Raw genomic sequence first — 25,219 nt, 5'->3', positions numbered from 1 at the left:
TTCTTGCTGGTCCTTCCAAGGCAAAAAAAAACATGGCGAAGAAAACATGTCTGGTCGTCCCAACTGTTGGAGACGGCGACACGCTCAAACTGTTCCAGCCATTCTTCAGGATCCTCAGCCGGTGAACCGTTGAACGTGGGCGGCAGTCGGGGCTGGTGCAAAATAATGGGGGCTGCTGTCTTAGCCATGGTTTACGTCAGAATTGAGGAGTCCTTCTTTGCTCGTGTGCGGTCTGGTAGTAGTCCGTATTCAGCTCAACGCCTCTGGAGATGATGGCTGCTTCGCCCTTCGCCTTCGGCTGGGACGGCTTCTGCGGCTTTCGCGTGATCTTCTTCGAGGCGGCTCGGGCTGCTCTGACGGCTCCCAGGGGGTGAGGGCGACAGGGACATCCGTTAGCACCTCCACCAGATGTCACGTAGTGGTGACTGCAGTCCGGCGAACAGGAAAACATAGAGGATGTCTTAGAAACGGAACTCTTTATTTGGGCTGACTTGCGCCTGCAAAGAACTGGATGAGTCAGCAGCAGCATAGCTACAAGTGCGCTCGGTGGTTGCCAAACCGAATGCCTGCCGCTCTCGATTGTGCTCACTTTAAAAAAAGCTGATAGGAAACTTTAGAGATGAAGCGGAGAAAGTTACTAGGCCATTCTGGAAAAACGTAGAATCAGCTCCGCCTGGACGTGATGAATCGAGATAAATCTGGGCGCGTATTGCATCACAAAAAAAGTGATAAAGCAGCGTGCCAGCAGCTTTGAAGAATGAAAAAAAACTATCACTACAAATACTCGCGACACTATGAAATGACTTGGGTAACCACAGCTAGAGAGATCTTTCCATGCCCTTGCTGCGTCCGCAGCTGTGGCACTGGTGCTTGAGCATATTCTCTTGGCACGCTGCATTAAACTGCTGACAACAGGCTCCTTGCTTTCTGCCTGAGAAAATACAGTCGAACCCCGCAATAACAAAACTGCCAGGGAAAGAAACTTCGTTCTCGTGAGAATTTCGCTGCCGTGAAAATGGACAAATAAGCGCACCCATTCCTTTCCAGAACCAAAATTTAATGAAAAGAAAAAATATGGCAGTGACTTAGGTCTGGCTAAGCCTGGATATACAAGCAAAAAGCTGCAGTTATGCATTGTTTGACTTCATGGCTGTCACAGTTCGCGCACAATGCACTGGGAGCACCACGATAACGGTGTAGGCAAGCGCGTTATATAGCCCCCTTTGCGCATGCGTAGTAACTGTGGGAAACACGCGGCTGCAACGAAAGGTCAAACGGTGGCGGGGAGGCGAGCGCGCAGTAATAGCGGCGGTGAGGAGGTGGCGCACATGCGCAGTAGCGCGCGGCTGCACCGAATTGTCAGGCGGCGAAGTCGGCGGCGACGACTGCAGCCACCTGCGCCGCACGTGACATCACTCGGTTTCGCGGCATCCGTGAAGCTCGGTTCCGACCCTCATAGTGAAGCTTTTCACTTCACAAGTTGGTTACTTTGCTCTGCTTCACATTGCTGTGCAGGAGCTTCACGGCTCGGGCTTCGCAGCCTGATAAGCTATGCACAGCATCCTCGTTGTCACGGTCATCAAAGACCGGATAACATCGAGAGCAAAAGCACATCACACGAGCTTACTTGCCTTCCTTGTGCTTGGTTTTTGCCATCCTCGTCGTCACTCTCATTTCCTATGCGCACACTGTCGATAATAGTGTAGTTAAAAAGTCGGAATGGCCGGTTGGTCTTATCGTATGCTGGGCACTTCACGTCTTCGTCCACTCATCCGGCGACACGTTGCCGGTTGGGGCAGCCACTCCAAACTTCTTGACAACAAAACTAGTTTATTGAAGACTGGAACAAAATACAAGTACTAAGAGAAAAGGCTGTTTAAAGAAAGGCTGTTTAAAAAAGGCTGTTTAAAAGAAGGGCTGTATAAAACCGGCCGAGACTGAGACTCGGCGCACTCCTCTCTTCTGAAGGAACCAGCGCACAAAACACAACGGACAAGAAAAAGGCGGAACACGACGGACAGGAGCGCTGACAGACTGCCTTTTTCTTGTCCGTTGTGTTTTTTGCGCTGGTTCCTTCAGAAGAATGTCTTACCAACTAGCCCAACAACAAGTGGCGCTCCTCTCTGCTCTTTATTCGCAGTGGGTTTTAACACCTTCGATAATTGGGCGGAGCTTTATCAAACCTGCTCACACCCAATTTCAACCAATACTGCCGCGATGGCACTGTACATACAAGCAGGTGGAGCCCAGTGCTCGCCAGAGCCCGACTCTGGCGGACCGCGCACTTTTCCTGAAACATTCGCACTTTCCGAGGCTCGAACTCCACCGCTTAACCCGACAGTCGGGTGGCTTCAGAAGGCGCCCACCTTATTGTCCCCCACCCCCACTTGACAGCTCATCTCTCTTCAATGGGAAACGGTCGCCGACCCTCTGCAACCCTGGCAAGGCTGTTCGCGGTCTGCTCCCAGTTTCCCGCGGCCTTGGAGAGCGCCCGAAGCGCACGACGCGCTGTCTCTATTCTCGACCCCTCCAGACTTCCGACGGACACGGCAGTAATCGCCAAGAGGGGGAAAAAAGCTACTGGCGCCATAGGCGTCTAGCTTAGCAAGTGTCATCGCCGAATTCCTCACGCACGATCAAGTTGGCGTCTGCACACGAAAAGTCATCCAGTTCAACAGCGACACTGCATCGACACTGTGAAGCACGTCCCATGCTTCGGCTGGTGGCTGCAGATTGTCACCGCCTGCAGGAACACTCGCTTCCAGTTTTGCCAAGGCGTGCTGACCAGCCACGAAACCGGTGTGCCCGAAGCAGTTGTGGACAGGGGTGGCCAAAGTAGCAATCCACGCCTCGGCAAAGCATCTCCAGCATCATGAAGAGATCAATTTCCGTCGGTCACTTCATTTAGACGTTTAACAACATCCGCCGGATGAGTTTTCCCTGGTACGCAGACTTGACACTCTTAATAACCCCTTGGAGTAGACATACTTATGACAGGCCTAAAAAAAACACTGGACACAATCAAGTCATGGGCGAATTCGGCGTGCACAAGGCACATGGCGAAATAGCTTGGTCAGCATGGTAGCTCAGCGTGGTTGCGAAAAGAAAAAGAAGGCTTCGCTGCTCTGCATAGATGCTTCGCCGGTTGGCCGGCAACAGAAAGTAAACAACAGTGGTGCTTGTTGCCAGAAATGAACGAGCCCGACTTGTCGGATGAGAGTGCTACTGCAGTTTTGCCACTTCTCTGTTCCCAACTGGCTGGTGTGACGAAAAAATGTTGCAGATCACCACCTCAAAACTTTCGTTAATGCGGGACTGCCCTTTAAAAATGCTTTGCTGTGCAGAGGGGGCGAACGGATTGAGCTCTATGGAAGTTCAAGGGGGCACAAGAATTTTTCGGTGCTGCAAGAACTTCGTTCTTGAGGGCTTTCGTTATTGAGGGTTTCAATTCTACCTACTCTGTTTTTAAGGGCAGATTCCAGAAACAATTCCACGGGACCCCCATGAAGCTTCTGTTTCGGTGATGGCCACTAATCTTACTATGGAAGATAAGCGCTCCGTCCTGTCTCCCTTGTCTTATTGTGTCGTCTTTGTGTTCGCAAAAAAGAATTGTGAGAATGAAACAACTAGCCCCACCACGCGCACTGGAGCAACAGGCGCTACCTTTAACCCCCCCCCCTCCAAGATCGTCCTCCGTTACATCGACTGTTTTTGCATCATTTAGAAGGATGTGGTGAGCCAGTTTTTGACACACTCGAACAGCCTGGAAGACACCCTCCAGTGCACACAGGAAGAAAAGGTGGACGGCAGTCTACATTTGCAGGATGTCCTCATCTCCTGGGAAGCCCACAAGTTGTTTTTCAGCCTATACGGAAATGATACACACACAGGCCGTTACCTACATTTTAGTTCGGTCCATCCTGCTGCCCAAAAAAAGAACTGTTGTCAGCAGTTTAATGCAGCGTGCCAAGAGAATATGCACAAGCACCAATGACGCAGCTGCGGATGCAGCAAGGGTATGGAAGGGTCTTGCTAGCTATGGTTGCCCAAGTCATTACATAAGGTCAACAAAAGGACAGCTGTCCCGACCTCGACAACCTGACACCCCTCTTGCCCAGAAGAAATGAGTGGCTGTTCCATATGTTCCGAAAACAAGTAAGTGTCTTGCCCGCATATTACGAGAATACGACGTGCAAGTAGCCCATGTCCCTGCCAAGAAAATGCGACAACAGCTGAGGAATGCCAAAGACCGGTTACCGAAAGAAAGATTCCCAGGAGTTCAAAAGGGTTGAGAATTGGGCGAGTTGATACGAATTCACAGTGCTGTGGCACCACATGGACAAGGACGTAGCCGGAGTGGTTTCTTCTTATTCTGTGCTGTTAATAAATTTTGTCAGTTGTTAGTGAGCACCGGCATTGTCGCCACTCTGTCTACGTCCTTGTCCTTGTGGTGCCTATGAATTCCCAGGAGTTGTCTACGCCATCCCTTGCACAGGTTGCAATGGCGCCTACATCGGTGAAACTGGAAGTTATCCAGTACCGAGTCTTAATCAGTTGTCCGAGGCATCTCGAACAACTGGTGATACAGCTGTCACGCACACTTAATCGCAATGAGCGCGACGTTCTACGCGCGATCCTTGCAGCGATTACTCTAGCTTTTAACGATGAACCCTCTTGGTGTGATTCCATTGTGAACGAGGCCCCCGTTTTGGGCGCCGAAACACCAACATGTATTTCGTTTTCTGGTCGGCATCTCTGTTTTTTGAAATGTATCCCCCCAGCCAAACAGGATTCCGTCATACTCTTGACTTCATAGGCAACACCGTGCACTCGCCACTCTAGTTTCCTGCTACTTGCATGCTGGGTTTGACAGAACAAGGCCAAAGAACGCCCACTGCCTCGGGGGGGGGGGGAAGCTGCCACGGGTAATTTTGCCCAGATAGCACGAGTGTGGCTGGCACCATATGAATCCAAATTATGATGATGATGATGATTAAGATGACGAACGGTTCTTGCCACACAGGAACGATGCCAACCTTGCATCTGAAATTTCACACCATACTGAAGATACATGCTCACTGCGAGTTGCTGCCACCACTTAGCAACATTATAAAATTACTTACTCTAACTTCTCAACAAGAAGAAAAAGCACTGATTTTGATCTTGAGCATTTTGCACAGCTTATGAAGATGCGATTTCATGGTTTCGGTCTCTCCACGTGATCATAGCGGAGAGCGTAAACATTTTTTCATATTTTCATTGGCACTAACTGTAGAGGTCAGAAAAAATTGACCTTTTTGGTACTGTCCTCAGTCGTACACTACTGACACTCAAGGGGTATTATCGCTCTCCTGGTGTACCGAGTTTCCAAACTTCCGCCCAAGGCAAAAGAGTAGAGCGAAGGTGTTGTATGCACCAACACAATTCAGCGCTTGAAGTGGATAGCAGACTCTGACAAGGCGCTTTGAGTAGAGCCTTGTTTCAAGGACCACCATGCTATTAAGAACTACTGAACGTTTGTGCACTTCTCAGCGATGCTGCCACCACAGTACAGAGGTTAGGTTGCGCACCTGTCTGTCTGCAGCCGGACCCTCTGCACGTTCTCGAGGAGGCAGAGCTGCACCAGCTCAGCTGTGGGTAGGTCCCCTGCAAGAGGAGTGCATCCACACCTGAGAGGGGACACTCCACTGGGAGGGCAACAGTGGCTGCCCCTGGTCTCTGTGTCCACCCGAGAAGAGACCAGAGAGCAACACAGGACTGCTAGAAGCACGCACCTCATGCACAAGAACAACAATTCAGGAAAGTGATTTCACGATGGGTGAGAGAGTTAACACGTTTTGGCGGGCTAGTTGGTTAAGCATCCTGAATAAACAGCGCAGACGACGACAAGCACAAGAGACAAGGAAACATCAGCGCTGTGTCATCCATTTCCTTATCTGTTGTGCTTGTCGTCGTTCGCACTGTTTATTCAGGGTGACCGAGAAACTCATATGGCCTCTCTATAGCAGACTACGAATCGCAGTGCTTAAAAGGAACTTGGGAGCACAAGTATGATCACAGTGTATTTCTCGCAGTTCTCAGAGAAAGGCAAGCTTAGTGAGAAAGAATTGTGTGGCCTTTCCAGCTCTGCGCATGCTTTGTCACCAAGCATCAGTATGCTTGAGCAGAGCTGTTACATGCATGTTGTGCACCTCGAGTTTCCCCAACACAGTGTGGTCATGTCCCCCCCTCCCCCAGACATTGCTTTTGTTTAGTGAGGTGTGGTGCATGTCTGCCGCTCATTCGGGGCGTTTCACAAATACTGGGCCACACTGTGTTGGGGAAACTCTGCCCCAATGTAAAGTGAGTGCAGCAACCTAAGGCGAGGTTTGCTGGGAGCTGCACGGTGGTCGTTCCCCTGTCCTACACAAGGCTCATCTCTGTGAGGAATGTACTGTGATTGTACTTGTGTTTGCAGTTTCTTTTATGCGAAGCATATTAACGTAGGTTTCGGGCCTTCGGTCGCCTCCCTGCGGTGGCCACCATTGACCTTGAGGTGAGATCACATGACGTGACGTCACGTGATGACGTCACACCGGCTGCAGATGGGGCCTCATATCGCGCCGTTGGACGTCGCCCGGCGGAGGCCTCCACGCTTCGGTTCGCGCCGTCGCGCGCGACGCGGCGGCGGCGCCACCATCGCTGCATCACGTGATATGTGACGTCACGCCAGGGATGAAGCGGCGCGCGCCCGCCGTCGCGTCAGTCTCTGTGCCCGCAACCGCGCCAGCGTCTTTGCGCCGAGCGTGTATGCGGTCAAGATGCCTACAAACGCTAAGGACATGCTTCGCATCCACTGGGCTTAACCTTGATAAGCCTCCAATTTTTTTTAAAGGGCAACTCTCGAGGATTTTCGAAGCTCACATATTTCTATGAAACTTTTGTTGTAGCTTCTCCTCCCTGTGCTGATCATTTCCACCAAGCTTGGGAGCCCTGCGGCAATTCATTCCTCTGCCAATCAATTTCACAGTTTGCCACTTTTGTGGCCTCAGTTCAAATGACTTAAGTGGGCAACACTGTGCATGCGATGTCACAAACATTAATTGCAAGTTATTCCCCGCACCTCGTGTGAGCAAGACACTGTGATGCTTGTATTAGGTTGCCATAGGCATTTTACGAACTTAGTCATCCTTTCCAGTTGCTATTCCAGCCATTCATCGAACGTACAGTGGACTCTCAATAATTCAAAACTTAAAAAACTCATGATTTGTAAAAACGTACATACAATGCGGACCCACAGGTTAATTGCGGTTAACTGTGGGGTTAACTAACCCCACATGACACCGTCCACTTGGCCGCTAGTGACATTTTATCTTTCTTTAATGAGACTTTAACTGACTTGAGCTTCACTCATGAGCTGCCACAAGATAACAGCATCAGGTTTTGAGATTTGTTACTCAGCTTCTCCGACGATGGCCTGTTTTCTGGAAATACGCTCCTAAATCTACGGAAGGCCTGTTGCCTTACACCTCGTAGCATTTTAAACTATTGAGAGATGAATAACCAACCTCTGCCTAGGCAGTGCCTTGCGAAAAAGTTGTCCATATGTCCTGCAGGATAGCTTCTCTGAACATGTCTGTCGCCTGCGGTCAGCAGGCTACCCTGAGCAGGTCCTGATCGCTGTTGCAGAATCACTTTCCCGTAAGCTTAAGTTACAGCACATACCTCAAAACGAAGAAGTGACGGGTCAGGAAATGAGACCCGCCGTAATTCCTCACATGCACAAAGTCTCACATACTATCAAAAAGGTGGCAATGAAATATGGAGTGAACGTTGTGTTTTCAGCGCCCACAAAACCTTCGTCTTTGTGTGCCCGCACCTCTGCCAAGGAGAGTACAAGAAGGCTATGTAATACGAAACACCAAACTGCGTTCACCAGATGCCCTAGCAATGTTGTGTACTCTCTTCCCCTCTCACATGGAAAAGTTTATATCGGCCAGATGGGCCAATCCATTAATGACAGGTTAAGACAGCACCGCACGTCACTGCAGCCAGATAACACAGCTAATCTACCAAAGCATTGTAACAAGTGTTAGTACTGCACTCTCTTGTTCAATAAGGTGAGAGTCGTCGGTCGCAGATAGAGCGGGAGATATTGGAAGCAGTTAAGATTAAGAAGTTAGGCTCTGATTGCGTCAGCGACACTTGGGTAAAATTTTCATCTAGAGAGTTTCAGTATATGAGTGGGACTTAGTTTTCACATGCAAGAAAACTTCATCAACCGATAACTTGATTTTTTATCTTTTCCTGTGTAGGCATGAGTCTGCTTATGCGCATGTGCTCCCTGCTCTGCTCGAGACTTTCAGGAAATACTAAAATATTTAATTGTGTTCCAGCACTGTCCGTGCGTATTTCTTCGCCGTGTGAACGCGTCCTGTTGGGCTGGTTTTTCTATTCCTTTGTACCTTTCTCAGAAACTTCGCAGTTAAAGAAAAAATTCATCCTGGTCCGGGGTTTGAACATGGGACCACCGCATCACCGAAGCAGCTGCTCTACTGAGCTAACCGGGATGGCAAGCTTATGGTAGGACAAGAGCGAACTGATCAGTAAGTCGAAGTGAGAACTCCCTTCTTACAAATCTACTCCACTTTGGGGGATTCCCCCAAACACTGGACCAACAAGGTGCTGCCATGTTGCTCTTTCTAAAACCAGGCTTCACAGTGACGAATACTTCAATGAACTTTTCTTTTGCTTCCTTTGCCATCTAGATGCAAAGTGTTGCAGAACTGGAAGGGCTTGCCCTTTTTGTTTTTAAATTTTAAGGTTCTCATGAACAGCAGCAGAAGCCTTGTCACAGAAAACAGCCACAGGCACAACATCAAAACCACCTTCTTTATCGGCCTGTTTCAGCACAATGTCGTTATCCTCTCGAGCGCTTGAAATGTTCTGAAGGTGTAGCTTGTTCGGAAGATTGCGTTCAACACTCATCGTCAGGTAGGCAACGCCATCGCTTACAATTCTGTTCTTGACCTGAATCCACCTAGTGTTTTTATCTCGTTTTTTATCCGCCCTATCTGCCTTTGATGCCCTTTGTTGCCAGTGCTGACGCGCTTATGTATAAATGTCGATTCCTTGAATAAATCTCCGTTGCTAGTAATTGCGCCCATCCAGTCTTCTTTCTTGTGATTTTTCCATGTGCGCATCCCATCCTTCTAATGCAATTCTTTTCTTCTTTGTTCAGAAGAAGCACTGGCTCACCTGTTGTCTTTTTTGTTTTTTGCAGCATAAAGATGGGTTGCGCAAAAGGGACCATCACCTGCTCTCAAACCACATTCAGTGCCCGTGTGTGTGCGCCCTTCGTTCTGTCCTGCTACCTGGGCTGTTCCCACACTAAATGACCACTGTGCACCATTTTCGAAAAAAGTGCCCGCCAGGGTGTTAAACACACCAAGGTCTGTCGTCAGCTACAGAGGAGTGGCACTGCATATTCTTGTCCACTTGCTTGTTCTTGGACTCACACTTTTATTTATTTATTTATTTTATTTATGAATACTTCAGTAGCGTGGCTTTTTGGGCTTGTTGGCACATTGTTCCAATACACTGTAGCGCAGGAAAAGACTGTCAACCCTCATTTGAGGGTCATTACAGGGAGGGAAAATGAAGGAAAAAAAAGGATATATACACAAGAATGAACAAGCCTCTTCGAGCATACAATACAAGAGAGCATAGAAACGCAACACAATTAACACCAGTGCAGAGCCACCTGCTATATAAAAAGAAATCAATCAGTTGACAATCAGTTACGCGCACATCTACAGGAATCCGATGCCTAGACGAAAACACCAAGTGCATTCAGGAATGCCGCTACACCTGCAGACTAAGCAACGTGAGCGGGCAGTTTATTCCAGTGCTCGATAGCATCCGGAAAGAATGAGCAGCGAAAGATGTTAGTTTGGGTCAAGTATGGCCGAATCGCTTTGTGATGATTAAGGCAGGAGCTCAGTCTACCTGGAGGCTGCAGATATTTTTCTTTATTGATGTTAATTTCTCCGTGAATGATTTGGTAAAGTATTTTTAATCTCTGCTTTTTACGTCTTCTTTCTAATGTTTCTAGACTGCATGTGTTTAACATCTGTGTTACCGAATCTGTTTTCCTGTATTTTGAACAAATAAATCTCGCTGCACGTCTTTGAACCTTTTCTATTTCCGTTGAAAGAATCTTCTGCCGAGGAGACCACACTACGGAACATATTCTAGGGAAGGCCGCATGAGAGATTCGTATGCTCAAAGTTTCAATGGTGGTGTGCTCACCTGGGGATGCCAGCTCGCATGGTCCCCCCAGCAGTCTCAGCAGGCAGGCCCCCCGGGAGGGGAGGGGAAGGAGAGGGGGCACCACCGCAGCCGCCACCGCCTCCTCGTCCGTCTCCATCTTCTCCACACCACTGCAGCAGCAGAAGAAGACGGAGTCGGGGCTGTTTCTTTGGGCCACAACACAAGACGGGAGCGCAACCCTGACTTGAACCAGAATGAGACATTCGCAAGGCCACTCTGCACCTCCAGGTCCCGGTGCGCATGCACAGGAGTGGCCACTCTGCATGTCAGCTGACACCTCCTCACGGGAGCATCGCCCATGTTGCCAGCCAACTTGTTGGGCAGCAGACTGTGCACTGTCGGGTGCCAGTGCACAGAATGAGCAGGCTGGCTTTGTCGGCGCCACTCAATCTCCACACTGGGCTTTATTTGCAGCAGCATCTAAACCTGGCCAGGCTCACACCTGCATGCTGAACATTCATCAGTGATGCTGCCACTGATCCGAAATCTCCCCACAAATACCACACAAACCATCTCTCAGGTTGGCCATCAAAGCTGTATCCTCCCTCCTCCATCACTGCCCAAAGAGCAGCAACATCTTCTTGAAATAATGTTTGGAGGTTGGGTCTGAAACTATGGTCAATACAGTCCAACCTCGTTATAACGAAGTCGCATTTTGCGCGGAAATTCGTTCGTTATATCCAATATTCGTTATAAAAATATGCACTCAAACTCCTGCAGGAAAGGTCTGTTAATAAACCCAAGTAAAGGGCACTTTAGGATGGGCAGCACAGGGTTGAAAAAATTCACTATTTTCGAATTTAATGCGTGGATAAGCATGTCAAACCTCGCCTTGCATTTCGTACTGGAAAGCAAGAGCGAACCCACAAATCGGGATGCTGGCCAGGCGTAAAAACTAATTTATATAAAAAATGACGTAATCTTCGTTTGGCAGAACTTCACACTACTTGACAGGTTAAATTTCTCGACGAAATCAACACAGAGCAGCGCTTTCCTGGTGTCAGCTGATTTGGCCACAGGTAGGTTCCCGAGGTACCCCCTCAACTTCCTGGCCATGTCAGCGGCCTCGGCACTGCTGAGAGATCGCACTTTGCCATTTTCACATGCATCGCTGTTTGCAGCATCATCTGTAGAAACCACCTGATCAACAATTTCTTGGTCGGTCAGTTCGGGCGCCACAGCCAAGTTGTCACGTGCACAGATGAATTCCTCGAACGGAACGTCTGGAACCGCCAGTTGACACCATGTCGTCTCGCAGAAATTGTCCGCTTGCCTTCCAGTAGTTGCATGCGGAAGCTTTCTGCCTACTTCTCACAGTTCTCAGCGCCAACGGCTGCTTCTTCGCCAGACAAAACGCGGCAAACAATCCGATGGCAGTAATTAAATCGCTGCAGCTAGCCACTGCTTGCATGAAAGTCATTGTGGCCTCAGACGCAAGTCAGACTTCTCGCCTTCATTTGAAGGACGGCAGACACAGGCAGGTTACGCGCTATAACTTCCTTGAACCATGCAAACAAAGCATCTTCAACATCCTGGCGGTGACAAAGCCTAACACTCTTGCTGTCATTTTTCATGGCTCCTGCAGAGTAGACGTCTGCAACCTTCTGCCTTGCGCTCAAGATGGTTAGTGCTAGGCGCAACCGGGCGCAACACCGAAGTCCGCGGCAATGACTTTTCCTTGCGCCCGCTGTCAATCGCCCTGAATATCTTTATCTTTGTTTCAAGCGAAACTGCTGTATGTTACGACGCGTTCCGCGACGGCGTCTACAGAATGAACTGCAGAGATCATAGAGATAGAGCGCGAGTCGGCAATCGTGGCGGCAGGGCGGCCGGGGAGCCCGGGCGTTGGTTCGATCACGTGTCAGTCACATGCTAGGCAGCCGTTGATGCTAGATTCATTCGCTCTCCCTAGATGGCATGGCGTGCAGAAGTGCAGGTGATTCAAACACATTTTAGGTGTGGGCGATTCAAAAGATCAGAATTTAGCGTGTTTTGAAATTTTTTCCTGCTTGTTTGCGCATTTTGAGCCCTGTGAATACAAAACTGCTTCGTTATAACCGATACAGTGTCGAATTTTGAATTGTTCGTTTTGTTATACAGATAGAACTCCCATAGAAATAAAGCATGTCCAACCAAACTTTTCTTTCACTTCGTTATATCCGATAATTCGCTGTATCCGTGTTTGTTATAATGAGGTTTAACTGCAAACTGTTTTCCTGATTACTCAAGGTTACTCAACAACTCAAGATTAGCGAGTGATGCATCAAAACATTTGATGTGAAAAAGTGTTGACGCCCCCTGGTTGTGCGCGAATGATGTGGCAAGCCTTTAAAACATGTCCCCCGGAGCAAAAAATAAAAGCAGTCGTTGGTAGTGCTCTTCTGTGTCCTGTCGTCATTCTCTCGCCCTGTGTTCGTCTTTTTTTGGCGCTCACCTATTTCCAAATATATAGGCAACAGATATATTGCCAACATAAAAGCCACACTGTCTTCAAGTGAGGCTTAGAAATTAACTACCCTGTGAATATGCATCTGCCCTCAAGAATGCTTACAAATGATTCCCAACTACCCTCCCCACTATGAATGATCTAGAGTAGTGCTTAGCCAAATCACAGACTTCCTCTGCCCCTGGTTGCGACTTAGTGAAATTTCTTCACAATACAAAGATTCATTCACATACCAGCAATACTTTGATTTGAGCTAGTTAGTTGTAGCATGACATGTTTACGCAAAAGGTTTTTACTTCCAACTGAGTTTATTCACAGAAAAAACCACTTAAGAACCACACTGCATGCAAAAAGATACAGACAAACCAGATACAAGGGGTGATTTAACAAAGATAGACGTGCCAAACGGACCAAAGCAATGATTATAACGCTGCAAGAGACCCACTCAGAAACCTAATCTCTTCTTCTGACAATGACACAGATGGCTTGCTTATGCAGATATCGCTCCTCTCCTTGATGTAATGGCGCCAGTCCTGTCCTGTTGTGTGTGTTGTCTTCGTTTTTTAGCGATGGTGCCAGTCCTGTCCTGCTGTGTGTGTTGTCTTCGTTTTTTAGCGCCAGTACGCCTTTTGCGTAAACATGTTATTCACATACTGTGTTCACAAAGACTTTTCAGCCATCACTGCAGACCGGATACCTGCCCTTATATCGAAGGTTGGCAAGGCAATTCCACTCAACAAATCGGGCAGCAAGCACTCTCCGTACAACTACCATGCAAAATACTAGACCACGTCCCATTTCACTGTCTTTCTCCAGCTGGATTTCGGTCTAATGCGCCAAAGCAACTATGACGAACGCCGTAATGGAGGGCTCCAGACCAATTCGGCCACCTGGGGTTCCTCTTGGTAAAAAATTTTGTACACAGCTGCTTCTCGGTGCGTGCTGCCCGTTACTCCTTCTCACCACAGTGAATACTATTTCACGAAACAGTGAGCAAGGTAGCAGACAGCCACTAGTAATAACATCCATTTCTTTTTTTCTTAATTTCAAGCGTAATGTGCACCGGCGAAACAGATACCGTGATCCTTTGGGAGTTTACATGCCAATTCTTGGCATTCAGATTTTTGCTATTTTAATCAATTATGAATGACACTTTGTGCAAAATTCTGCACATCCCTGTAGAACATCAACCCCATGAATTCTCCGCAGGAAGACTAATAAACTATATTTCTTGATGCAGAAATTTATTTATTTATTTTCAGCATACTGTCAGCCCCAAAGGGGTTATTACAAGAGTGGGTTGGAAGAGGTGAACAGGTTTGAATCATGGCGGTTTCAACGTCCCAAAGCAACTCAGGCTATGAGGGACGCTGTAGTGGAGGGCTCCGGAAATGTCGACCACCTGGGGTTCTTTAACGTGCACTGACATTTCACAGTACATGGGCTTCTAGAATTTCTCCCCCAAAGAAATTCAACCGCCGCGGCCGGGATCGAACCCGCGTCTTTCGGGTCCGCAGCTGAGCGCCATAACCACTCAGCCACCGCGGCGGGTTGGCGACTCCAATCACAGGGCCTGAAAGGGTTAACGATGGCTGTGACGTCATAGACGATATGGAGTCGCATGAGGCACGCAAACGCTGCGATCTTTGTACTGTTTGTTTGATCATTCTTCAAAGCTGCCAGCACGCGGCTTTATATCGCTTTGTGGGTGATGCCAACACAAAGCGACCAGATTTATCTCAACTGATCGCATCCAGGCAGAGCTGCTTCTACGTTGTTCCAGACTGTTGTGGTAACCGTGCACGCCGTTTCTCCAAAGTTCGCCATCAGCTTTAATTGAGCACGGCCGAGAGCGGCCGGCATTCGGTTCGACATCGCCGAGCGAGCTTGTTGTTTTCACTGCTACCAAGTCATTCAGTTCATTTAGGGCGCAGGTCAGCTCAGTAAAGTTTTTTCAGAAGCCTTCTTTAACTGCCTTCCTCAGTGCCTCGAGTGCCGTCACAATACGTGGCAATAGAGTTACTGCTTATTCATTTTTTGTCATTCCAACTCTGGGGCAGGCTTGCATAACAGTTGATGTGAATTAAAATGAAGAAAGCGACGAGCATATCGCAGTTTTCACAAGCCTCACGTGACTTCCACAAGTCTTTTACGTCACAGCAGTCATTGGTCTGTTGAAACTGAAACAGCATGAGAGAAAGAAAATTCTGATTGCAAAATATTTACTGGCACAATCTCTGCGTGGCTGTCTGATGTATTGTGAAGAGCGAGAGAACAACGAAAACCACTCCTTGAGTGGAACAAAGAGCTCTTGACCAGGGCAGAATGGTGGGTCAGTTGGTATGGCATATCAAAGAAGAAATACACCAGCCAAAAAAGACGAACACAAAAGGAGAGACCAACACAGGAGAAAGGCTGGACTAACATCTGAATTCTTTATTGATTACCCAGCGGTCTGCACTCAATAAGAATCCAGATGTTAGTCCAGCCTTTGTCCTCTGTTCTCTGCTTTGATCTTTTTTAGGTAGTTTATTTTCTCTCTGAAAGACCTGTTGCGTCGAATACCACTTTTAATTTCTTCAGCAACAGCATCCATAGACCTCAAACTTTGGGCAGTGCAAAGGGAAGTCAAGCAAGGACAATAACGTGCCCACAACAGGCCAAGGATGTATCCTGCACAGTTGGGCTGATGATGATGTTTTCTCACATATTTCATGCATAGTGACAAAAACACCGCACTTTTAGGACTTTGCCACACAAGGGAGCCATATTCCTACCGCTCAATCCATGTCATCTGCAGCCAGACAGTAGTCAGGCCAGAAACCATTTCCCCAATTGCCAGTGTTCTCAGCGATCGCAGCGCCAGTTTTCTTACCAGGCAGAAGAGAACCAACAAAGTCCCCTGTCGGTTCCATCAGTGAATGAGCGGCTGATAAGAGGTCACGTGCACATTTTTCAATGGCTTTGTGCCACAGCTCTCCAGCATCAGTTTCAGACTCTGTAGACCCCACAGCGATGTGAAAGCTAAGAAACCCTTTCCACAGCCTCCTCCTCTCCTCGGGTAACGGTGGTTTGGGTGAGCACAGCACCTGTGATGCAGGCGGCGACCGCTCCCCTCCTCCTCCTGCTGCTCCTCGGTCTCCATGGCGGCTGCTCCCCCCTCCGGCGGGCAGGGCTCAGTCGAGGCGAGCCGTGCCAGGCGCCGTCTCCGCAGCTGAAACAGAGAGGCCGCCCATCTTCTGTTGGCCACCACACCCACAACCGTTGCAGCAATGCCAAGTCTGTGCACTGGTCCTCTACATTGCACAGCGAGTGCAATGCAGCTTCCACATAACTGCAGCGTAAGAAATGACGAGCACAAAGGAAGAAACACCTACGGAACGGACACACGCTGCACTCACAACTGATTTTATTTCGTCAGCAATGGGAAATATGGGAAAAAGCAAAGATCAAACTGCACGTGAACTAGTGGAAGCGTACCATATAAAGAAAAAGGGCGATTTTTGCATAAGTGATACTTCTATTCATTTCTACAAAGCAGAATGTAACCTTTTCTCTGCCACACGATAAGATGTGTCTCACGGTGTGATAGTTTTTTTGTCGATGGTGGCACGTGTACTTTCCTGCGCGCGCATTCGCGGGGGAACCATTATATTTCCCATTGCTGGCGAAATAGAATTAGTTGTTGAGTGCAGTGTTTCTTCGTGTCGTAGGTGTTTTCTTCCTTTGTGCTCGCCTTTTTTTACGCAGCAGTTATGTGGACAGAAAGTAACCAACTTGCCCAAAAGCTTGTTTTACTAAACCAATGCAGCTGCTGCACTCTTGGATATCGCCTTCAATTTTGACCTTTCGCAAGTAGTTGTAGAGCATACAAGGGTCCAGAGTACGTCTAAATCGATTCTTTTTTTGTTAGAGGAGACACTGTTCCCAAAGCACAGTGTCATATAGTCCCTGGAATTTCCAATCACCGTACTGTAGGGCTTCATGCATCTTCTGCCTCTACAAATGAAATCTGGAAAACTGTCTAACTTATTGAGAGCAGATGACATGTGAACAATAGATGCACTTTCTTTTCATTTTGATGACTTCGTCAACAGCACTATTATAGTATACATATTCTTTGGCATCGGTCTAAGCATGTTGTGAATTGTTGTATGCATTCTGTGCCGAACATTGTTAAGAAACCCAAAATTAAGAGCTTGTGGATTTCCAGGGAGACATTGAAACTACGGAGGCAAAAGAGAGAAGGACCACCACATTAGTGCCCCGTAGAAGACGACGAATAGTGTCCAGTGCCCCAGAACAGCCCAGAGGAACAAACAATGGACACACCCATCGGAATAGTGCTGATGCATTAACAACAAATAAAAAGAAACCTTTCAATTCGACTACAGTATTCATTCACAACACTTTCCTTTCTGAAGTTAGTAGCTGTAAGTATTTGGGGCTATGGATCTTAACTGCAGCACTGATATTATTCATGCAACTGCAAATGCTATTAAGTTTTCTCTAAAATGTTATCGGTGCAGCGCATACGACGAGGACGGGAAGAGACCCAGACACAGCGCTCAACTTACAACTAGCGTTTGTTGAGGCTCTGCCTCTCTTTAAGATACAGTGGCGGAGAGTCTCAAAAAAAAAAAGGAAGAGAACACACACGTAAAATGACACAAGAGGCACGAACGGAACTCTGCACGAGGCAACAGTGGCACATGGCAAGCTGTGAGCATTTCCTCATCGGTGGCCCAGAAAACACATTTCTTTTTCACGCACAGCAATTGTTGCAGTGCTTACGCACTGGTTTTGGAGATTTTGAATTTCATAGGCCTCTGCGATTTCTCTGGTAATCTTAGCGTGGCTATTGGTCAAGATTTCACACTGGTTCAAAAAATGTGTGAAACATGGTTCTTTCTTTTCCTTCTTTCTTTCTTCTGTGCAGCCCCTGCAGTGAATGCCCAGATGACCGGAAACATTGTTTTCTACTTTGTTCTTGTGTTGTTGGAATCGGCCATTGAGCCATCTACCTGTTTGGCCCCCGTAGTGCTCGCCACAGGAAAGTGGAAGCCTGCACACTACATTGTCAGTGCACTCTACAAATCTGTCCTTGTGCTTCTTGGCGCAGCCCCCCCCCCTTGCTTGTGTTGCCAGAGTTCACCAAGTGTCCAAACTTAGGCAGCTTATCGGGCGCAGAAAAAACTAGATTAACATTTGCACATGAGCCCACCTTCTTGAGATTGTGAGAAATCTTATGTACATAGGGGATAACCGCGACCTTTCTTTGTTTCTTCTTTTTAAAGTTCAGTTGAGGACTGAGGTCAAGGTGTCTTTTAACAGGTTCTCCGAAACGGATGCTAACAGGCAAGTCAGGTATCCTGCTGCTTCTAAGTGCTCTACTTGATTCTGAAAGCTGTGTACCACTGCGGGATGGCACAATTTCTCCAGGGCATTGCGGAAACATAGCTTGGCTATACCATGCTTCACAAGTTTCGAATGCGCAGACCGGTATGGCGTGAGAGGCTCCTTGGCTCGTAGCGCCAGCACACACGGTCCCCCCAGAGAGGCACAAGGACAGGTCTAAGAACGGTAAAGTTCCTTCAGAAGGCTATTCATGTGTTCAGACAAGCGGGTCAAGGCACTTAGAAAAGATCGACACAACTTTCGAGAACGAGGCCTCTGCGTCAGAAACTGTACATGTCCTAAAAACTAAAAAATTGTCAACACCTGTGCCTTCTTGTTGCTTGTCAAGAAGCCGGTCATGGTGGGCGAGATAAATGTCGCTTAAAAGCAGAGCTACAGATGAGACATTCGCTTGCAGGCAAATAGATTCTTGCCAAGTAGAATACGTCAAGTCAAGATAAAAAGTCAGGAGCTCAAGGAAGTCGCCATTACTCACGCCTGGAGCATTCTGAAATGTTACGGCACCACAGCAGTCAGTGGATTCTTCTACACAAGACAGAAATTTCTTTCGGGAGAGGGAACAACAAATCTTTTATGTGAATAGAACAAGCTGAAAAGCCTTGTCGTGAATATGCATGCAAGAACTTGATAACCTGATTAAAAGTTAAGTTTTGTTAAGATGATTAAGTTAAGATAAGTTAAGTTGATTAGAAATTAAGTTTTCTTCCCCTTCTATGCACCCTGTGGCTTACAAGTCCCTTGTGTTGCTCATATCAGATTATGCTGCTATCCCCTTCACAAAAACTAAACTAGGACAGATAAAAAGAAGAGCTAAATATTTTATTTATAACACATTCATGAGAACTTCTAAAGATGGTTAAACGTTCTTCTCTGGCACAAAGAAATTGTTGTTTGCAATTAAAGTTCTTGTAATCAACTAATTAAGGGGCATTAAGAAATTGAGAAATCATATCTTTCGCATCTGGATACGCTGATCAGCACAGGCATAATCTCCTCGCGTAACAACTCTTTCAGGTATTCCTCAATAGTGAACTGGTCATGGTGCATACCACAGAGACCGACACTTGCACGATGGAGGTGCCTTTCTACTTGTTGACCACTCTACATTAATAACAGCTGGCTGCGAGTCAACCTTCGTTCAAACGGAGGGCATTCGAAAAATGACTCTTTTTAGTGGGAATTTCAAATGGGTAGACAACAAACCTCTTCGTATGAATCATTCTTCAGCCTTTTAGACTGCAGTTCCCTTTGGGAGATACTCAAGAATAAATTGGACACCCTAACTGATCAATAGATTCCATCTAAACGCCTTTCTGGAAAGAGGCGAGCTTATCAGGAAAAACATTTGCGGTCGTTCAACCCGGCTGAATATAGTAAGACGGGCGAAAGCACTGTTAAGCATGCTTTAGTTTTGATCAAATCATGATCAATGAGTTCGACAGGCAGAGCAGAACGGTAGGTTCTAAATTTAACATGCAGAAGGCCAAAGTAACGTTCAACAGTCTCGCAAGAGAGCAGCAGTTCACAATTGGTGGCGAGGTGGTGGAAGTAGTAAGGGAATATGTCTGTTTAGGGCAGGTAGTGATAGCTGATGAAATGAGAGGGAAATAGCTAGAAGGATAAGAATTGGGTGGAGCGCATATGGCTGGTTCTCTCAGGTCATGAATGGCAGTTTACCAATATCCCTCAAGAGAAAAGTATACAACAGCTGTATCCTACCGGTACTCACCTATGTGGCAGAAACGTGGAGGCCAACAAAGTGGGTTCAGCTTAAGTTAAGGACAACAGAGCGAGCAATGGAAAGGAAAATGATAGGTGTAATGCTAAGAGATCGGAAGCATGCGGAGTGGGTGAGGCAACAAACGCGGGTTAATGACATCCTAGTCGACATCAAGAGGAAGAATTGTGCTTGGGCAGGGCATGTAATGCGAAGGCAAGATAACCGCTGGTCCTTAAGGGTAACGGAGTGGATTCCAAGAGAAGGCTAGCGTAGCAAGAGGCGGCAGAAAGTCAGGTGGGCGGATGAGATAAGGAAATTCGCAGGAACATGATGGTCGCAACTGGCGAAGAACAGTGCTAATCATTTCTTGAAAGGAGTACGTACTTGCGCGAAAGACGGGACAAAAACAAGGAAACACAAACGATTATGTACAAAGCACAACTTCCAACTAGTTTTTTTCATAGAGAGCTACACATTTATACTCTAGCGGTCAAACACAGCGATAAAAACCGTCGCATGCGCATTTCACGTCAGCATACCGCCACCACAGGTGCTGCCTGATTGCATCAAAAGTTCCAACAGCCCCGGCACTGCTATCAAGAAGGAAAGAAGAATCATGAGGTGATAAATGAGGAAAGGTGACATTAAAAATATCGTAGCAAAGCAGTATCAAAACCAAAACTAAAGGCATGTCAAAGCGTAAAAATGCAAGTACGTACTCCTTTCAAGCTATGAACCAACTCGCCCAGACTAGAGTTTTAATTAAGTGCTAATCAGAGAGACATGGGAGAGGCCTTTGCCCTCCAGTGGGCATAGTCAGGCTGATGATGATGATGATGATGATCCTGTGTTTGAAGATGTAGCAAGTTTTGTTCTGCAATCTATGAAATGTCTCCAGGCCACTCTTATGAATGACTTTGCTGCAGGACCAGAATATCTGCATATGATAGAGAACAATTAACATTCACGTTCAGCACTTTTTTAGCCGAAACATTTGTTCTGCTTTCAGTGTGGGGTACCAGTGTTCATAGTGGTATACTGCCATTGTAGCAATGCACTCCATATGTGTTCAGTGGCTGCTTATGTTAGCTGAGAGAGCCTTAATAATGTTTTTGACCAAAATGCATTTGTGTTGTTAGTGAATTACTTTGACCATTGAAGATATTAAATAATCAATGCATTGCAAAGATCAAGACTTTCTACATTACGATGGCCACACTCGTTAGACTTAAACCAGCAGAAAAAAGGCGACCGTGCTTAGAACTAGAAGAAAAATAATCAACATTGGATGTGCACTGCCTGTGATGAAGACACATGAATCAAATAGCCCATATGCGCTCAGCAGCGCTATCCCAAGACGTTGGTCATCGCGATGCTAAGCTGTCCGATAAGCTGTGCTGCAACACAAAGCTTACACTCAAATAGGCTCTTATTCAAGTCCGCCAGGCAGAAGATGCTGAAAAAGAACAGGCGCTTCTTTCAGCGTGTGGGCCAGCAGCGATGACGGAACCATGCATGACAAACATTGATGCAGCAAAGGTTGCGCGGAAACGCCCAACACAGCACATGCGAAATGATGCTACCGCGGTCACAAGTTCACCCTCGCTGCATGGATTCTGCGGATGCTCTCCTCAACCGCACTCAGAATGCCCAGTGTGCCATGCAAGTCGCAATAAGTGCAGAAAAGAGGGTCACTTCACAGCAGTTTGTCGTTCGAGCAAGAATTTGTCACCAATTGAGCGGAGTGCAGTTGGTTCGGGCGGTGGCATCCGAGTGAAGTTTGTAAATGTCAAGGTGGACGGAACTCCTCTCCGCTTTAAAGTCGACCGCGGCACCGAAGTAACAGTTGTCCCTGCTATGTTTTCTGGGATTCCAGCGCATCTCGAGGCACCGGATGAGAGCTAACAGGGCCAGCGGGGCAACCTTTGGACGTGCTCTGGACATTCGCCGCCTGCTTGGAGTGGAAGAACAAGCGAGTAAGGCAAAAGCTGTATGTCATTCACTCACAGGCCATTCCGCTTCGGGGGTTTCCTGCAATTGAGGAACTTGGTGGTGTCCAGTATGCAAACCCTGTTGGCCACACAGAACGCAGGGGCGCAGCGTCGGACCAGCTGTTTCTTCGTGGCTTGGGCGTACTCCGTGAGGCTTACACCATTCGCCTGAAGCCAGATGCAGTCTCTTACTCGCTGCCAGTACCTATGAGGGCGCCCATCCCGTTGCAAGGCGTCGTAAAGGCGGAACTGGACAAGCTCGAGGCTGAGGGCATAATTTGGCTGGTAACAAGACCTACACTGTGGTGCGCAGGAATGCTCGTTATAACAAAGGCGTCGGGCTCTTACCGCATCTGCGTCAACCTTACCAAGCTCCACAAGGTTGTTCTGCGCAACTGTCACATTTTGCCATACGTTGACTAAGTTTTGTTACTTCTTGTTGACGCGCAAGTGTTTCTGAAGAGTCAGAAGCAGAAGAGTCTCAAGAGTTGACGACCTTTATTAAGCCATTTGGTCACTATTGCTTCCATAGGTTGCCTTTAAGAATAACGTCAGCGCCGGAATACTTTCAGAGGCACATTCTGGAAGGCCAAGACGGTGTCATAAACATGATTGATGACATTTCGATCTTCGGCAGAGACTGTGCAGAGCATGACAGACGGCTGGAAGTCCTGAGTCGCTTGAGAAAGGCTGGGCTGACCCTCAACAAGTCAAAATACAAGTTCACAAGCGTCAATTACCTCGGTGTAGTTATCAGCAGTGCCGGTATCTCGCCTGACCCAGAGAAGGTTGCAGCCGTCCAGTGCATGGAACCTACAGTCGATGTCGGTGGGGTACGAAGGCTTCTACGAATGGTTAACCATGTGGGAAGGTTTCTACCGTATCTGTCCGAGGTTACACCCGTGAACTGCTGAGCAAGAGAAGTGAGTGGACATGGAGACTGAGCCAGCAGGAAACATTCCAGAAAGTTAAAGATATGCTCTTGTCAAACGTTTGTACGGCTAACTATCATCCACAGTACCCAACCGTGATATCGGCAGATTTCAGCTCCTCTGGCCTGGGCGCTGTTTTGCTACATGGCCAGCCTAACAGTGAGCTACGACCCGTGATTTATGTGCCACACTCACTCACGCCAACGAAGCAACGATACAGCCAGTCAGAAAAAGAGGTGTCGGCGGTTGCTTGGGCTGTCAAGTGTTTCAGTGAGTATGTTCGAGGCCTACATTTTGTCGTGGAAACTGACCAGAAGAACCGAAAACTGAGCGAGTTGGTGCATATTAAAGAAGTAAAAAACAGCGCTTGTGTTCTTTCTTCTGTCTTGACTGTCGTCGCTGCGCTGTTTTTATTTCTCTCAATATGCACCAACTTGCTCAGTTTTCGGTTCTCCTGCAGTTTATTTCTGGTACTCTGAGTTCTGTTTTTTGTCCTAACACTGCTCTTCTCGACAACCAGGCTGGCCTGGCTTCCCTAATTGCAGTGACTGAGCTCGCCTGGCTCCTTGGCATGCAAGACGTGCCATTTGCCCAGTTGAGTTGCAGATGTTTCGAGGAACTCTGGTCCTGACGAAAGGACACAGTCGCCGAATATGCCGCATAATAGCACCAGCACCGGTTCTACAAGGACTGCCTTTGGGCGGCAGGGACAAACACCGAGTGCGGCGTTTTCGTGAGTGGTGTGACCTAGCGAAGCAACACACAGAATTCGTCTGGCATTCTTCATGCCCTTGGCTACCTGTGAAGACGAAACCTGCGTGTTCTGAGGGCAAGTTACTGGTGCTGGGCGACAGGCAGGTGCCGGAAAGGTTCCAAAAGGTTCTCAAGCAAGGCCCGAAATTCTGTGTCCAACCATCCCTGGGAAAAGAAGAAATGTTGTGCCTTGGAAGGAGTGTTTCTCACCAAGCACGGAAGGAGGAACAGCCGAGGTGGAATGTGTTATAAACCTCTGAAGGGGACAGCTGGAGGGTCTGCGAAGGGGTTGAGCCCTCGTGAACTTCCTCTCATCAGAGGATTTACGGTTGCTGGTATCTGACAAAGAACGGCATCTTGTTGTTGTTCCAGAAATTCTGTTTCGGGAAAGAGCAGCGAACTCCATCGCAAGAAACTTTAAGCAAGTTCGTATTAACGACAATAGACTGAAGACTGAGGCAATACGGTTACTGGGGGAAATGAACTTGGTAGGGCTTCAGCGTTCCGTTAGTAGTTCGCAGAAAAGTTGTCTAGATATTTTCTTTTCTGCGAAAACACATAAACCCAAAATTCCTTTCCGATGTATCGTCATGGACACCTGGCAACATTCGCAACACCTAAGCACTCTTGTGATTGATGATCCGTTTCTTGTTTCAAATTCTGTCGCCACTGTTGAGTATTTGCAACGCTGTAATCTGGGTTCCAGTGAGATGTTCAGCATCAATGTGCAGGATTTGTTTTATTCCCTACGTTAGGATAAGCTCCTGCAGTGTGTTAAGAAAACCACAACTATTGACAATTATGAAGAGAGACTTATTTCTCATTGCGAGATATCTGTTGAGTCGTTTTTGGAACTTTTGCCGTTCTACCTGCAATCGACTTGTTGAGCGGGAAGGTAAACTGTTAGCTCAAAAAGCGGGGGTGTGCATAAGACCGAAAGTAGCACCAGTGCTAAGTACCATATTTCTGTGTCCTGTTGACAGGGTGATAAAATGAAGTTTGGTGAATGCGTAAAACAGGTCTTCGGGTATGTTGATGATTATTTAATTTTTGTTGAGCCTACAGATTTCAAGCGCCATGTAGAAGAAATTTTGACAAGTCTTTGGTAGTTGTGGGCAAGGTTTAAAATTTACGTTCGAAGACCCAGAAAACAACGAGCTACAGTTTTTGGGCTTAAGATTGGTCCTGAGCCATGATCACATCTGCTAGTCTTTTCAGCAGTGCTCAGAGAAGCCATTGCTAAGTTATCCGCCCATTCAAAGTTAGTTAAATGTGGAATAGCCGGTGCATATTTAGGATCAGCACTTTCAAAATCTTGTGTGCATGGAATAGCAAATAGTTTTTGTTAGCAGGTTAGAAGATTGCAATCGGCGGCCTTTCCGGAAGAAATAATCTTGCCTGCGTGCAATAAAATCCTGAGGAAACTTAAGTCTTTTAAGAATTGCCATCCATCAGAGCCGACCGGTATGAAGAGGCATGAGGTTATACCGTATGTTCATACTCTGTCACACAGATAAAAGAGTGTAAGCGCTAGATGTGGCATTCAAGTGCTCTCAGCCCCCCAAAAAACTTGGCAAAATAAGTGCCATAGTAGATAGGAAAGCAAAGGCTAGACAAAAAACAAAGACAAAACACCAAAATAAGTTCA

The 25,219-nt window shown here is 47.4% G+C and overlaps 1 protein-coding gene across 3 annotated transcripts in view; it reads right to left on the bottom strand.

The window, feature by feature from the left end:
- The window catches only part of LOC149324511 (ubiquitin conjugation factor E4 B-like), a 118,422-nt gene that overhangs the window by 82,827 nt on the left and 10,376 nt on the right, over positions 1–25,219 (bottom strand). For 2 of the 3 annotated variants that reach the window (XM_089565466.1, XM_089565464.1), the window contains exons 2-4: positions 15,847–15,971; positions 10,291–10,421; positions 5,571–5,646 (exon numbers count right to left, since the gene is read on the bottom strand). In XM_089565466.1, coding sequence (XP_089421592.1) covers positions 5,571–5,646; positions 10,291–10,421; positions 15,847–15,971 — 332 coding nt within the window. The remainder of the gene's footprint in view (positions 1–5,570; positions 5,647–10,290; positions 10,422–15,846; positions 15,972–25,219) is intronic. The other variant, XM_089565465.1, reaches the window with a different exon arrangement.

Source organism: Amblyomma mixtum, unplaced genomic scaffold (assembly GCF_055824585.1).
Source record: "Amblyomma mixtum isolate Tamu unplaced genomic scaffold, ASM5582458v1 scaffold_27, whole genome shotgun sequence".
NCBI classification, from domain to species: domain Eukaryota; kingdom Metazoa; phylum Arthropoda; class Arachnida; order Ixodida; family Ixodidae; genus Amblyomma; species Amblyomma mixtum.
This window is presented reverse-complemented; position numbering and strand designations above follow the sequence as displayed.